Source organism: Austrofundulus limnaeus, unplaced genomic scaffold (assembly GCF_001266775.1).
Source record: "Austrofundulus limnaeus strain Quisiro unplaced genomic scaffold, Austrofundulus_limnaeus-1.0 Scaffold1419, whole genome shotgun sequence".
Taxonomy (NCBI): domain Eukaryota; kingdom Metazoa; phylum Chordata; class Actinopteri; order Cyprinodontiformes; family Rivulidae; genus Austrofundulus; species Austrofundulus limnaeus.
In genome coordinates, this window is record NW_013953821.1 from 33,078 (window position 1) to 49,052 (window position 15,975).

A 15,975-nucleotide genomic window follows, 5' to 3' on the forward strand; every position below is an offset into this window, starting at 1 on the left:
GTGTGTGTGTGTGTGTGTGTGTGTGTGTGTGTGTGTGTGTGTGTGTGTGTGTGTGTGTGTAGGTCTGGAAGTGTTGAAGCAGGAGACCGCCGTGGTGGAGGGGGTTCCCATCCTGGGGCTGTACCAAACGCCGTCAGACGGCGGCGGTCGCATCGCTCTGTACGGAGACTCGAACTGCATCGACGACAGCCACAGACAGAAAGGTTTGTTTCCAGCCGCCGGCAGCTGCTCTCCTTCCTGTTTCATCGCTCATGATCTGAACTGTCCACAGACTGTTTCTGGCTGCTGGACGCTCTGCTGCAGTACACCTCCTACAGCATGACCCCGCCCAGCCTCAGCCACTCCCACAGCAGAGTGGCGCCCCCTGCAGGTGCAGACAGCCCACTGCCACAGAGGCTGGAAGGTAAATCTCTGAGGGCTCGTTCAGACCAGCTCAAACTGTTGAAATTATTTAATAAGAAGTGTTGATGTGAGCTCATTTTGAAAAGATGAAAGGAGAAAAAAAGACTAACTTTGCAGAAAAACAGTAAAAAGACACACTATCTAGTTGAAACCAGAAAACAGCTAAAAGCTAAGAGCTAAAAAAGCTGAATATAGATGAAAACATCTGTTAGGAGCATAAATAGCACTAGGTAGCAGAAAAAAGCAGAAAGAAGCAGATATATAGCTAAAGTAGCATAAAATAGCTAAAATTAGCATAAAATAAGCTAAAGGTAGCAGCCACAATTTGAAATTAGCACCCATTTGAAATAGTTATAGTTGAAAAATAGATAAAACAGAAAATAGGCAGAAAAAAATCATAAAATTACGTAAAAGTAATAATTTGTAGTAAAACAACTAAAACAGCTGAAATTTTCAGTAAAACAGCTAAAACGTAGCTGGAAATGATTTAATTAGCATAAGGAGCACAAGTCAGAAGAACTTAGCTGAGAAAAGTTGTAATAGCTACAAAAATGTATGTTTAACCTAAAAAAGTTTATTTTGGCTAATAACAGCTAAACATTAGCTAAAATTGCAGCAAACAGCTGAATATGTCAGAATGTATCTGTAAGAAGCATAAATAGCACAAAAAATAATCACAAAAAGTAGAAAAAAGAGAAGAATAGCAGAAAAAGCGGAATTTTAGCTGAAATAGCAGAAAAAAGCTAAAGTTAGTAAAATATAATAAAGTAGCTCAAATTAGCACAAGGAAGTGAAAAAGAGCAGAACCAGAACAAAATGGTTAAGGTGCTGTAAAGATTTATAAACATCTTAAAGGATTTTCAGGTCGTTGAAAACAGCTCCATTCATTTTCAGTGGGAAAAAAGAAGCTAAAAAAGTGAAACAGCTAAAAAGTATAAAAAGCTGAAATACCAAAAGTCATAGCAGCCCTGACATGAATGAGCTGAACATTTTGAAATATGAATTGTTGAAATAGCACAAAAATTGTGGAACGAGTTAGATGCTGAAAAATGTACAGAAGAAAAAAATAGATTTTATTTATTTATTTATTTATTTATTTATTTATTTACTTATTTATTTATTTATTTACTTCCATTCCTCAGGAAACCATCTGTACCGCTACTCCAAGGTTCTGGAGGCTCACCTGGGAGACCCTAAGCCACGCCCCCTGCCAGCGTGCCCCCACCTGTCGTGGGCGAAACCACAGCCGCTCAACGAGACGGCGCCCAGGTAAAGTCCTGAGAGTTAACCCCGGCGACAACAGATTGTTAAAACAGAACGAACCCTCTGGATTTAAATGATAAATAAAAACCTGAGTACTTCCTGCTGTTTTCCTCACTTCCTGCCACGCCCCCTTCCTGTCTCTCCTCTCAGTAACCTGTGGAAGCACCAGAAGCTTCTCTCCGTGGACCTGGACAAAGTAGCTCTGCCCAACGTGAAGCCGTACCGTCCCCAGGTCCGACCTCTGTCTCCGGGGGAGAGCGGGGCTTGGGACATCCCCGGAGGTAACGCCCCTTTTCCCACGCTTCTCTTTTTGTTGGAGTTTCCCTTCGTCCGACTCATTCAGCTGCTTAGAACAGCCTCGCCTCGCAGCCGGAGTTATTGAAGCCTTTTTTATGTTTGTGTAACAGAATAAATCAGTTTGAACAGAAATATTCGGCTGATGTCACAATAATAAAATCTAAATGTTCAGCTCGTTCAGGACTTGGATGCTGGGGTCTTTACTAATTCTTTTTTTTTAATCTGTATTTTTTTCTCTGTAAAATGAAAGAACTCTTCAGATCCGTGAAGAAATGGGACTCTTTAGCTTTTAGCACTGTTTTTGCTAATATCAGTCTTTAGCTTCTGATTTGATAATTTTAGCTTTTAGCTACCGTTTTTCTAAATTCTTTTAGGTTTTGTTTAGCTAATCTTAGCCTATGGTTCTTATTTTACTAATAGGTTTAGCTACTGTTATGCTGGTTTTAACTTTCAGCTACTGGTTTGTTAATTTTAGCTTTTAGCTACTGTTTTTCTATATTTTAACTTTTATTTTTTGTTTAGCTAATCTTAGTCTTTAGTTTTTATTTTGCTAATAGGTTTAGCTACTGTTATGCTGGTTTTAGCTTTCAGCTACTGATCTGTTAATTTTAGCTTTTAGCTACTGTCTTGCCAAATGTTAACGTTTAGGTTTTGTTTAGCTAATCTTAGCCTTTAGTTCCTGTTTTGCTAATATTGAGTTTAGCTACTGTTATGCTGGTTTTAGCTTTTAGCTACTGTTTTGCTACATTTACTCTTAGGTTTTTGTTAATTTTAATTTTTGTTTGATTTATTTTAAGAGTTCTTAGAGTTTTCAGAAAAAGTTATTTTTCTTGTTTATTTTAAGTTAATTTTTTTCTCAGGCTCTTATTTTGAAATGTTTTTTTATTGTTATTTTATTTCCAGTGTGTTATTGTTTAATAAAGACCTCAGATTAATAAGCTCATATATCTAGTTATATAAAACTGCACCTGCGTGACCCTGTGTGACCTCTGACCCCTCTCGTCCTCAGGGATCATGCCGGGTCGGTACAACCAGGAAGTGGGTCAGACCATCCCAGTGTTCGCCTTCCTGGGTGCCATGGTGGTCCTGTCCTTCTTCGTGGTCCAGCTCACTAAAGCAAAGAGCAAACCGAAGCGAAGGAAACCTCGCATCAAGCGGCCCACCTACCTGCAGCAGCAGACCGCCGCGGCCGGGAAGAACCCCACGGTGTGACCGCGCCCGCCCCGCCCCGGACCAGACCTCAGAACCGAGACCAGGACGAACCGGACTGTTGGACCAGCTGTTTTTAATCCCGCCCCCTGGACTCAGGTTTTGTGCCTCTCTGGTCGCCGGCGCCGTTCGTGTGTTTCTGTGGACCAATGAACAGTATTAAACCCGTGAAGTAAAACACGCATCGGGCCCAGAACCGGGCCCAGAACCGGGCCACACCCAGTCCAAGTGGACTCATGTCCTTCCTGCTCGTCTCTCTGGATGAAATCTTTATATTTATTAACTCTTCGCGCCGCGGCTGAAGCTCCGCCTCCAACAGAATCATGTAGAAACTGGAGGAAATGATCCGTGCCTGTTTTCTACTTCCTGCCCGTACGACGTACAAAAAAACTCTTTTTGTTCTTGTTTTTATTTTTATAAACCGAGTTTTCTGCTCGAATCATCGGTGGTGATCAGCAGCTTCTTCAGATATCTCTCATCAATAAAAAGCATAACTCAACTTGTTTTTGTCTTAAATTATAATTTTATTTCATTTGGTGACGTTTTAGTTTAATGAACGCTCATCAACCATTGAGATGTTCCTGTTTCAACGCTTCATAAATGAAAAGCTTCGGCTCGTTTAGCTGCTACGACGTCTGGTGTTTCAGCTATTTAAACTTTAGAGATATTTAGCTTTTTCTGCCATTTTGTTTTCATTGAAAATGAATGGAGCTGTTTTCAACATCAGTAAAACTCTTTACTGTATTTTATTGGTCAGATTTTTAACTTCTTTCTGCTAATTTTAGCTGTTTTCAGTGTTTTTCAGCTATTTTCTGCTTCTTTTTACCTCTTACCATTTTAGGTGTTTTATGATCCTTTCTGCTTCATTCTGCTGTTTTTATTTTTTTCCTGCCTTTTCAGCTACTTTTTAGCTGTTTTATTTATTTGTTTTTATTTTATTTATTTATTAATGAATTTATTTATTTATTTAATTATTTATTTGCTAAAATGAGCATCATTCAGCTAAATTCATGTTTTGGTGGATTTTCAGCCTTTTTTCTGCTTAATCCAGCAAATGCGCTCTGTTAGTTTCTTTCTGCTAATTTCAGCATTTTTGTTACCTTTCAGCTGTATTTTAACATATTTTTAAATCTAAATTCACATTTTTCTGATCATTTCAGCTTCTCACTGCTTAATTCAGCAAACTTCAGTGACGACCCCTGAAGGTCACAGGTCAGTCGTTTATCTGCTCACAAAGCTTCACATTTATTTTCTTATATTTCGTTTGTCAGCTCAACCTTTGTTTTTGCTCCCTCGAACTTCTGATATTTTCAACTTTTTTCTGCTTTTTAGGCTACATTTTTGCAAATATTTATTATTTACTACTAACTTTAGCCACATTTCTGTTCTGTTTAGTTGTTTTGACACATTTTGCTGTTTTTCTACTGATTTTTCTCTTTTGGTTTGTCTACTTTCACTCACATGAACTGATTTGTTTTCACACTGCATCTTCACAGGAAATGCAAATTCTCTATTTTTAATATTTTCTAAGGAACCACCTGTGTGTGTATTTAATGAAATCAGTGACGATGATCTGTGGGGAATAAATCCTTTAGGACGGGTTATTGTAGTTAACTAAAACTATCGAAGTAACGGAAACTAACATTTAAAAAACATTTTAGTTAACTGAAATAAACAAAAACACATCTGTAAATCAGTTGTGTGATAAAAACCTTAACAGATACTTTTTAGCTTCATTAAGTCACTTGCTGGTGCTGTACATTACATGTTGTGTTCTCTGTTGTAAACATGATGATGTCATGCAGGGACATCAGAGGCAGGAAGTCAGAGTGAGGGAGAGACAGGAGCAGACCAACAGGTAAGAGAGAAACACAGAACAGATATTTTATTTTAGAAAATCTTCTGATGACAGTAATATTTGTAAAAAGTACAATGATGATATCAGATGTGATCGATGTCTTTTCTTTCCTCTCTTTCTAATCTGTACTTCCTGTTTTATGTGACTTTTAGTATTTTTGGTCAGGTGTGAGCTTTTGCTGCCATGAGACTCTGTCCTACTGGTTAAATATTGCATTAGCATGAAAAATACAACTTCAAACCTCTTCAAGTACATTAGTCAACAATTATTGTGCATCAAGAAGTCCTTTACGGTATGAGTATTCACACACTGACATTGTGATGACAATATATCTGTTATACTGTGCAATCCTGTTAGACTCTAGATCAGGGGTGCCCAAACTTTTTCTCTGAGAGGGCCAAAATTAAAATCAATCTGAGGACCGCGGGCCAAATGCAGTAATATAAGAAATGCTTAATACTTAAGTTAAGTTGTTTTATTTTTTATGATTAAGCTAGCAGCCAGTGTGGTTGCCCACATTTTTTATTTTTTTTTTTCAGCCCATGGACATGGAGAAAATTCAACATATGCTCAGGCTGCAAAGACTCATGGGACTTTTCATAATTTAAAATTTGAGTATATGGGGTCTTATAACGTTGTGCAAATCTATATATGGGCTTAAAGCTAATGTAAATGTCTCTTGTAGTTACTTGTATTTTATATTTAATCTTAACATAATTACAATCTAATAACCAGGACAACTGCTGGTGGGCCAAATCAAATGGCTTGGCGGAACAATTTTGGCCCGCGGGCCCCACTTTGGGCACCTCTGCTCTAGATATTTTGTTGGGTGGTTTACCCACACCACCATTTTCCAGGAAAATGTCCAATAGCATTTTATGAATGATTTGCAGTGTACAGTTAATTTATGACATATTTCTGCTCAGACTAAGTACAAATCTGTCAGGTTTCCAGTATTATGTCCTCCTCAATAGTAAACTTATTCCTACACCCATGGCTGCTGTTAGCTAACTCAGAAACAACACAAGCTTGGCAATTTTTTTTTCAAACTATAAGAAAACTAATACTAGAACTAATAAAAAATTAAAACTAGACATTAAACAAAAAATAACTAATAATAACTAACAAATCCACTCTAAAAACTAATTAAAACTAACTGAATTCAAAGAAAAAAGTCAAAACGAACTAAAACTAAAGTTCAAGTTTATTTATATAGCACAACATACGTTGTCTCAGGTTACTGTAGATAAAAAGAACAATGTAAAGAAGAAAGCAGCAGATTGTGTTGAATCACTTCATCACAGTCTCCCATCCTGAGCAAACGGTGGAGAGGAAAAACTCCCTGCTAATCAGGAAGAAACCTCCAGCAGAACCAGGCTCAGGACAGGAGACCATCTGCCTCGACCGGCTGCTTGGAGGACAAAATTAAACTTTAATGAAAAATCCAAAGTTATAAAACCAATCCAAGAAGCTGATTTATCCAAACATTTTGAGTTTTAGCCACAAGTGGCTTTAAGTTCTACAGATGGGATTTTTTTACATAAATATTTGTGGTTTTTACACTGTAAAATGTGCTCCTAGCTGCTGGTACCGTTCACTCACTGTTTTCTTTTTAGTGTTTGTGGATAAAGTTAACGTCTGAGAACTAAAACAAGAAAGGAGCAGCTGAAACACATTTTGTCTGTTCCTTAACGAGGAGTAGTTCCAGGTTGATGAACAAATCTCCAGGGTTTGGGATTGATTCTGGGCCCAACTCAGTGAAGGTTGATTTGATCAGAGGCGATGAGCGTCGGGGGGCTGAGCCTAATCAGCCGGATCAGTCTGTGGATCTGTCACCTGTCCTCCCTCGCTCCGGGGCTAATCTCCCTCGGAACCTTGGGAAACTGGGAAAGAACCTCGGAGCTGCGCTAACAAGATTTGGGAAAGTCAGCGGTGAGGGGAGGTCACATGCCCCGTTTCCCTCCCAGGTTCCCAGATGGAGCCACTTCCTGTTTGGCCAGTCAGGTCACTTGGAAGCAATGCGGTGACGGCGGCTCGGAGCCAAATATTTCGGGTCGTTCCTCGGAGCCGGTCCTGTACCAGTTCACATTTTGTACTCGTGCCTGTCCCACCTGCTCACATGTCCTCCTGTCAGCCTCCCTGGCTCCGGTGGGCTCCTCAGGAACTGAATGTGCAGCTGGTTGACCCCACTTCAGAAACGCCCCGATGAACGTGTGAAAATCAAGTTACTGAACACCTTAGAGTGAGTCCGGTCCAAACCGTGGAGCTTTACTTTATTTTAACCAGAGGTTTATAGTAACTAAGTATATTTACTTTACTACAGTAGCAGTGGTTCCCAAAGTTGGGGTCGGGACCCAAAGTGGGGTCCTGAAAAGATTTTCTAAATTAATTACATTTTTGCCTTAGTTGCCTAAAATGTATAAATGTAGAATAATAAATATTGTTACTGTGCCCGTGTTTAGTTCACCTGATCCAAAAATAGTTGTGGGCACAGGTCTGCTGTTAATTTTGTGAAAAGTTTGGGAACCACTGCACTTCAGAAATCAATTTAAAGGGTAATAAAAAAATTGGTGATGTAATATTTTACCTCTAATTACACAAAATGAGTAATATTTATATTTGTGTAGCCTTTTATTTTAGGGTTATTAACAAAGTTTGTGTACTCAGACCTGTAATATTTGGGGTCACAAGTTTTTGCCATGAATATTTTGTGGGTCAGAAGATAAAAAGTTTGGGAACCACTGATTTAGAGGATTTTTAATTTTACCAACTATTTTTTAAAAAGCTACTTTTACTTCGTTACATTTTAAAGTTAAAATGATACTTTTATATGGGATCAATCTTGTTCCAGCAGGAACTGAATTTGAATTGCTCAGATTGAATCTGAATGTGCATCATTTGAAATTGAATTCATTGGTTTGAAAATGAATTTTACTAAATTGAAACTGAATTTAAAGTTTTGTATCTGAATTAATTTTCTTTGAAACTGTATTTTGGTTTATTAAAAACTCAGTTTGACTACTTTCACTTTCAGTTCCATAATTCAGATTTTTGTGTCACATCCTAGTCCTTGAGAAAGCCAGGCAGAGTAATCAAACACAGATCCACAGATTTATGTTTCACTTYGGTGAAGTTTCCCTTCTGGATGTAACAGAGTTGATGCTAACTTAAAGTCCGCTAACAGCTGACTAACTAGCTAACAACAGGTTTGTGTCAGTCTCACTAGTCTTCAGCTCGATGGAGACAAAGACCGTAACAGTAGCAGTTAGAAATTAGCTGTTACTGTTAGCTTCCGTTATTTTATTTTTACTTGTTTAGCTGTTTAATGAAAGTGGAGCTATAATTTTAGTTTTATATAAAGGGTTTATGTGTAGATAAAGCAACGTTTTACCAACCACAACAAATTTTAAAGTGCCTGTGACGTGCTTATCCTTCAACGTCAAAGAAAACATTGTTCTGTTTAAGAAACTTGGCATAACATTATTTTACCCATTTAGATCCATAATTGGCCTATTTTCTTTTGAACTTGGCTCGGCAAAAAGGAAACAGGAAGTGACATCAAAGGGGAACTCCTTTAAGAAAAAGAACTCTCTGATCTTTAATGAAACTTTGTTATTTAAACTCTGACTCTTTTTTTGTTTGTTTCTGTCTGATAGAGACTCAAAATAATCTAAAACCTTTGATTCCTCTCCACAGTTACACTACACTGTTTTCATGCAGACACTCCCCTTTGACATCACTTCCTGTTACTTCACATGCAAATATCTCAACAACTGTTCATCTCAGCAGCATGAAAATTATTTTGTAATATGTTCTAAGTGTTATCTTTCCAAAAATGCATTTGTATTATTACAAAAAATTTGATGTCACATGCACTTTGACCCAATATCTGTTTGCTAATGGTGGCCATATTGAAAGGCATTAACTTCGAAATTAAATCAGTTGTAAATTATTTATTATTTTACCAAATAACTTTTGTTTTCAAGTGTTTTAGTTAGATTAACTTTCTTTAACTTTCAAACCCCTTTAAGACGCAGACGTCAATGATTTAAAGCAGTGGTTCCCAAACTTTTTATCTTCTGACCCACAAAATATTCATTGCAAAAACTTGTGACCCCAAATATTACTGGTCTGAGTACAGGAACTTTGTTAATAACCCTAAAAACACAGGATTTTTGACAATCTAAAGAGCTTGTACACAAATATAAATACTTAATTATACTTTTTTGTGTTTTTGTAATAGTTATAGGGAAAATATTACATCAGCAATTATTTTATTACCCTTTAAATTGATTTCTGGAGATTATCCAAGGTGCTTCATGACCCATAATTGGATCCCAAGCCCAACTTTGGGAACCAAAGTGCAGTGGTTCCCAAACTTTTCAGCTTTTGACCCACAAAATAAGAGTAGAGACCTGTGCCCACAACTATTTTTGGATGAAAAACATTTGTATCAGGTCAACTAAACATGGGCATAGTAACAATATTTTTTATACTACATTTATCCATTTTAAATACACTAACCTCACTCCTTTGTAACAACTAAGGCAAAAACTTTAATTAATTCAGGAAATCTTTTCAGGACCCCACCTTGATGTTTCGGGACCCTACTTTGGGTCCCGACCCCAACTTTGGGAAACACTGGTTTAAAGAGTGGAAGCGAAGTTTCCGAGCCGCACCTGAACGCAGCGGCCGGGCCCTCTCTGGCCCCGCCTCTCCAGCACGCCTCCGCCCGGCTCACCCTGCAGGGCGGGCGGCCGCCGGAGCTCAGAGTCTCCCGCGGGTCGAAGGATGGAGGAGTTGGCCAGAGAGAGCATCAGTCTGCTGGCTTCAGCCTCCTCCAGGTGTCGGCTGGACCCGGCGGGGCCGCGGCTGGGCTCCGTGGGGGCCGTCTTCATCATGCTGAAGTCTGCTCTGGGCGCTGGGCTCCTGAACTTCCCCTGGGCCTTCCAGAGAGCCGGGGGGGTCCGCAGCGCCGTGAGCATGGAGCTGGTGAGCACCGGGTCCATTTAACTTTAATTCTATTTATAAACGGCTGGCTTCAGGCAAACACAGCCTGCTTTAAATGTTCGTTTTTAATGTTTGATTAGAGGTTTGAACCAGGAGTGATTCTGTCATCAATTAATGTGATTAATTAATTTCATCTGACAGGAGCTCAATTAGACCCTTTTAAAGCTTAAAACCATTGTTTGATCTCTTTTTAAAGATTTTACTAAACTTTTCACTCCAATGTTTCCAGTTTTATATCTTAGTGAAACTAAATTTGATGAATGTCATAAAGAAAATCAAATTTCCTTCAATAATTTGTCATTTTGAGAAAAGTTTTTATCATTTTTTATTGTTTAACTTTAGTGAAAAGACAAAACAGGCTATTTTATTAGTTTAAACATAAAATGTTTATTGTTTATTTTGTATGGTTGCTGTTTTGGTTCTTATTGGATTAATTTTTTTTTATCCTGAAGCCAAAATTTACTTGTATATAAATGTGATTAAATTTAATTTTATTTGGCTACTCATTTAATCTCCATTTATTTCCAACAAATTTTAAAAACTGTGATTTTTCTCAACTAAATGCTGTATTTATTAAAGAATAAATAATGTATTTAATGTTAAAAACTGAAATTTTATTGGTGATTTTTGATAAAACTGGTTTTAATTTGCCTTTAGCAGTAACAGGTTAGAGTTAAAATGAGACATATATTCACCTGCTGTGTGCATTTATTTATTTCAACACAAAATTAGTCTAAAACTCAACAAGTTGAGTTAAAATCTGGTGTGGTAGTAGCTGAGAGTTGCTCCTAACTGATCTGTTAGTAAAATATCTACATGTTGTCGGCGGGTGACATGCATTCCTTCAGGGTTAGAGGTTAACACTATAAAAACTCTATAAAACCTGATTTGTTACATAATAATCAGGATCGGCTGATTTTAAATTAAATAATTATTTTATTTATCTGCCTTCCGCAGATATTCACTAAACTGTTAAATAAGTTTTGCAGCCATGACTGAACCTCATTAGTTTCACTGTTTGATAAACATCAACCTATTTTTAATGCAAATTAAAATTTGAGTTGTTTATTTTGTGAACCTCTCAGAGAAACTTGACTCACTTTGGTGAAAGAAAAAGTAGCTAAAATAATCTTCATTTTATCATTAAATCAAAGTTTTTTACGTCTTCAGAAATAATTATTTTAATGTTCCTCTGACGGGAAATCCCTTCGTTTAATGTTTGCACCAATAAAAGTAAAGTATTTTTTTGTAAATGAGCTGATAAATGTTTGAATTTCAACAAACTGCATCTCAATTTGAAGCTTTTAAGATGGAGAATGAGAAAATCTGTAGTGCTGTGATTCATTACTTTGCCTGGTGTCAGATCTCTCTGGTGTTCCTGACCAGCGGCCTCATCATCCTGGGCTACTCCTCCTCCGTAAGTGGCGGCGGCACCTACCAGGCGGTGGTGAAGCGGCTGTGCGGCCCGGCCATCGGGCAGCTCTGCGAGGTCTGCTTCGTCTTCAACCTGTTCATGATCTCCGTGGCCTTCCTGGTCATCGTCAACGACCAGCTGGAGAAACGTGAGTGGAGCGGAAACACTCGGAGCCTCTGTCGCCCCCTGGTGGCCGTTCGGTGACTCTCACTCAGTGAAACTCTGTCCCGTCAGTGTGCGACTCCCTCTACGAGCTGGTGAGCGGGTCGCCCAGGTCTGAGCTGGAGTATCACGTCTACACCGACCACCGCCTGGCTCTGCTGCTGCTCTGTGCCGTCCTCATCCTGCCGCTGTCCGTCTCCAGGGAGATCAGCATCCAGAAATACATCAGGTTCTTTGTTTCAGCCCAAATAAAGTTTATTAGAGTTTTAGTTTTCAGCTGAGTTATGCTTCAGTAATAAAATGTTGGTGTAAATGAAGGTGAGGTTTTGTGGAAAGATTATGAATAGTTAATATCTTACCTGTTTAAGATGAGATGGAGCGTTATTGATCCAAACCTGGAGAAAGTCTCCTTACAAAAAAATTGTAAACAAGGCAAAAAGGTTTTAGATTTGACGACTTGTTTTCATCTTCCTTTTGTTTTGTTTTTGTGATATCATCATATCCTGATATCGTCATATCGTGATATCATATCCTGATATCGTGATATCATCATATTGTGATGTCGTCTTCCTGATATCGTCATATCGTGATATAGTCATATCGTGATATCGTCATATCCTGATATCGTCATATCGTCATATGGCGATATCATATCGCGATATCGTCATATCCTGATATCATCATATCGTGGTATCATCATATCCTGATATCGTCATATCGTGGTATCATCATATCCTGATATCGTCATATCATGGTATCATCATATCCTGATATCGTCATATCGTGGTATCATCATATCCTGATATCGTCATATCGTGGTATCATCATATCCTGATATCGTCATATCGCGATATCTTCATATATTGATATCATCATATCGTGATATCTTCATATCCTGATATCGTGATATCTTCATATCCTGATATCTTCATATCCTGATATCGTCATATCCTGATATCGTCATATCACAATATCTTCATATATTGATATCATCATATCCTGATATTGTGATATCTTCATATCCTGATATCGTCATATCCTGATATCTTCATATCTTGATATCATCATATCGTGATATCTTCATATCGTGATATCTTCATATCCTGATATCTTCATATCCTGATATCGTCATATCCTGATATCGTCATATCTTGATATCGTCATATCGTGATATCTTCATATCCTGATATCTTCATATCCTGATATCGTCATATCGCAATATCTTCATATATTGATATCTTCATATCCTGATATCTTCATATCTTGATATCATCATATCGTGATATCTTCATATCGTGATATCTTCATATCGTGATATCTTCATATATTGATATCTTCATATCCTGATATCTTCATATCCTGATATCATCATATCTTGATATCGTCATATCCTGATATCTTCATATCCTGATATCGTCATATCGCAATATCTTCATATATTGATATCTTCATATCCTGATATCTTCATATCCTGATATCATCATATCTTGATATCGTCATATCGTGATATCTTCATATCGTCATATCGTCATATTGCGATATCGTCATATCGCGATATCTTCATATATTGATATCATCATATTGTGATATCTTCATATCCTGATATCGTGATATCTTCATATCCTGATATCGTCATATCCTGATATCTTCATATCTTGATATCATCATGTCGTGATATCTTCATATCGTGATATCTTCATATCGTGATATCTTCATATCCTGATATCTTCATATCCTGATATCGTCATATCCTGATATCGTCATATCGCGATATCTTCATATATTGATATCTTCATATCCTGATATCTTCATATCCTGATATCATATCTTGATATCTTCATATCGTGATATCGTCATATCGTGATATTGTCATCGCGATATCGTCATATCGCGATATCTTCATATATTGATATCATCATATCGTGATATCTTCATATCCTGATATTTTCATATCCTGATATCGTCATATCGTGGTATTGTGACCCGTGTTGTGAAATGTACCATATCACTAAACTCCAAATGTTTCCACAAGTCAGGTGTAGATAAGTGACTCGAACCTACAGACCCGACCTGTTGATGGACCCATTATTTGACTCTGAACCAGGTGTTTTTCTGGTCTCTGTCCCTCTCAGTGTTCTGGGTACTCTGGCTTCGACCTACCTGACCATATCCATTATCGTAAAGTACCACACCAGACCGGCTGTTCCGGTTCACATGGCCCCCCTCTTCTCCAGCGGGTCTGTAGCCGTCTCTAAATGCCTCACTGACAGCAGAACCTGGATTAAATGACCAGATCTGGTTTGTTTCTACAGGTCCGGCTCCTGGGCCTCGGCCTTCAGCGTCATTCCGACAATTTGTTTCGGTTTCCAGGTGTGTAGAAAAGTGTCAGCAGTTGGAGGCTGTTGGGTTCTGACTCAGTGTTAAAAAAGCAAATCAGATTAATCAGAAACATTAACAACAAAATAAAAAACTTTATTTCTAACAACGAGCCTCAAGAATCTGAACCTCAGAACCCTTTTCTAATTCCTCTTGTTGATTTGGACTGACAGTAAAACTGGACTCTTGTCTTGAGTTTCTGATGTCTCAGATTCTGATGGTCCTCTTTGTGTCTCAGTGCCACGAGGCGTCCATCGCCATCTACAGCAACATGGAGGACCGGCGTCTGTCTCACTGGGTCTGTGTCTCTGTGGCGGCCATGATCATCTGCTTCATCATTTACTCCCTCACAGGTCAGACCACCTTCTGTTTTAGTCCCGCCCACCTGTCTCTTTAAACCTCATTCTGCTGTTTAAGTCCCGCCCACACTTGTCAGATTGTTTTCAGCTTTAGTCCCGCCCACACTGGTCAGACCGCCTTCTGCTTTAGTCCCGCCCACACTGGTCAGACTGTTTTCAGCTTTAGTCCCGCCCACACTTGTCAAATTGTTTTCAGCTTTAGTCCCGCCCACACTGGTCAGATTGTTTTCAGCTTTAGTTCCGCCCACACTGGTCAGACCGCCTTCTGCTTTAGTCTTGCCCACACAAGTCAGACTGTTTTCAGCTTTAGTCCAGCCCACACTTGTCAGAATGTTTTCAGCTTTAGTCCCGCCCACACTTGTCAGACTGTTTTCAGCTTTAGTCCCGCCCACACTGGTCAGACTGTTTTCAGCTTTAGTCCCGCCCACACTGGTCAGACTGTTTTCAGCTTTAGTCCCGCCCACACTGGTCAGACTGTTTTCTGCTTTTATTTGATTTATTTATTTAACAGGAAAAGATTATTAAAAATCAAGCCTGACTCAGCATAATTGCTGTTTTACAGCAGGTTCCTGTTCTGCAGCACATAAAACACTCAGAAATGCTTTAGTCCCGCCCACACTGGTCATACTGTTTTCTGCTTTAGTCCCGTCCATCTTTAAACTTTTTTTTTTTACGATCACCGCCATGCTGGTGTGGAGGGAAGTGATGAAGATGAGGGAAAGCCACTCCTCTGTTCCAGGTGTTTACGGGTACCTGACGTTTGGGAAGCAGGTGGAGGCTGACGTCTTGATGTCCTACCCCAGCCATGACGTCCTGATGCTGGTCGCCAGGCTGCTGTTTGGGGTCTCCATCATCACAATCTACCCCATCATCGTGCTGCTGGGCAGGTCGGCCATGTTTGTTTCCTGACCACGTCGGTCAGTCTGGGTTGTCTGCACGTTTATGAGTAATCAGTGTCTGACCTGCAGCCTCGTTTCTAATCAAATCTAGCTTTTTAAATTCTCGTCCTGGTTTGTGACATCATCAGATCCGTGATCCAGGACCCTCTGCTGAGTTGGTGGCGGAGATGCGGCGGCGCTGCGGAGAAGGAGCGGTCAGAAAGCCACAGCCGCTACGCGCTGACGGTGGCGTGGATATTGGTGACGCTGCTCATCGCCGTCTTCGTACCGGACATCAGTAAGGTGATCGGCATCATCGGAGGGATCAGCGCTTTCTTCATCTTCATCTTCCCAGGTGGAGCTCCGCTTGCTGCTGTAAGTTCAGCTCAACGTTCTTTTGTTAAAGCTGGTGTGTCCGTCTGCAGGACTCTGTCTGGTGTTCGCCGTGCGGTCCGAGCCCGTTTCCTGCAGAACCAGGTGAGGCTGAACTGGGTTTATGTACAGCGGCGGTGCGTTCAGGGCCAGTCGGGGGAGAAATGAGATGCTCTGAGAGTGGGCAGGGTCTGGTGTAAGAACACAAACCTGTTGCAACTTTTGAACGAGCTCTTATTATATTATAGTATTTATTCATTTCCTTAAAAAAAAACATTACGTTCAACAAAACAATAAAAATAAAATAAAAGGCAGCAGAAGAAGAAAAAAATCTTATCTGCTCCTATTTACAAAATATATATATTAATTTTAAAC

The 15,975-nt window shown here is 39.2% G+C and overlaps 2 protein-coding genes and 1 long non-coding RNA gene across 5 annotated transcripts in view; all 3 read left to right on the plus strand.

Annotated features, from left to right (window-relative positions):
- Positions 1 to 3,670, plus strand: part of mbtps1 (membrane-bound transcription factor peptidase, site 1) — a 22,933-nt gene extending 19,263 nt beyond the window's left edge. For both annotated transcript variants that reach the window (XM_014032325.1, XM_014032326.1), the window contains 5 exons: positions 63 to 203; positions 272 to 403; positions 1,545 to 1,671; positions 1,816 to 1,946; positions 2,972 to 3,670. In XM_014032325.1, the coding sequence (XP_013887779.1) occupies positions 63 to 203; positions 272 to 403; positions 1,545 to 1,671; positions 1,816 to 1,946; positions 2,972 to 3,174 (734 nt within the window). In that variant the 3' untranslated portion in view covers positions 3,175 to 3,670. The remainder of the gene's footprint in view (positions 1 to 62; positions 204 to 271; positions 404 to 1,544; positions 1,672 to 1,815; positions 1,947 to 2,971) is intronic.
- A 418-nt stretch (positions 3,671 to 4,088) lies between these two features.
- Positions 4,089 to 5,281, plus strand: LOC106535342 (uncharacterized). Its single transcript, XR_001312432.1, has 2 exons — positions 4,089 to 4,383; positions 4,977 to 5,281. It is a non-coding gene; the product is annotated as an uncharacterized LOC106535342 (long non-coding RNA).
- A 4,324-nt stretch (positions 5,282 to 9,605) lies between these two features.
- The window catches only part of LOC106535341 (putative sodium-coupled neutral amino acid transporter 8), a 9,967-nt gene continuing 3,597 nt past the window's right edge, over positions 9,606 to 15,975 (plus strand). Inside the window, exons 1-9 of one of the 2 annotated variants that reach the window (XM_014032330.1) lie at positions 9,606 to 10,021; positions 11,403 to 11,601; positions 11,688 to 11,844; positions 13,748 to 13,852; positions 13,928 to 13,985; positions 14,230 to 14,344; positions 15,090 to 15,237; positions 15,378 to 15,583; positions 15,654 to 15,705. In XM_014032330.1, the coding sequence (XP_013887784.1) occupies positions 9,821 to 10,021; positions 11,403 to 11,601; positions 11,688 to 11,844; positions 13,748 to 13,852; positions 13,928 to 13,985; positions 14,230 to 14,344; positions 15,090 to 15,237; positions 15,378 to 15,583; positions 15,654 to 15,705 (1,241 nt within the window). In that variant the 5' untranslated portion in view covers positions 9,606 to 9,820. Of the gene's footprint in view, positions 10,022 to 11,402; positions 11,602 to 11,687; positions 11,845 to 13,747; positions 13,853 to 13,927; positions 13,986 to 14,229; positions 14,345 to 15,089; positions 15,238 to 15,377; positions 15,604 to 15,653; positions 15,706 to 15,975 lie in introns of both variants that reach the window. The other variant, XM_014032329.1, reaches the window with a different exon arrangement.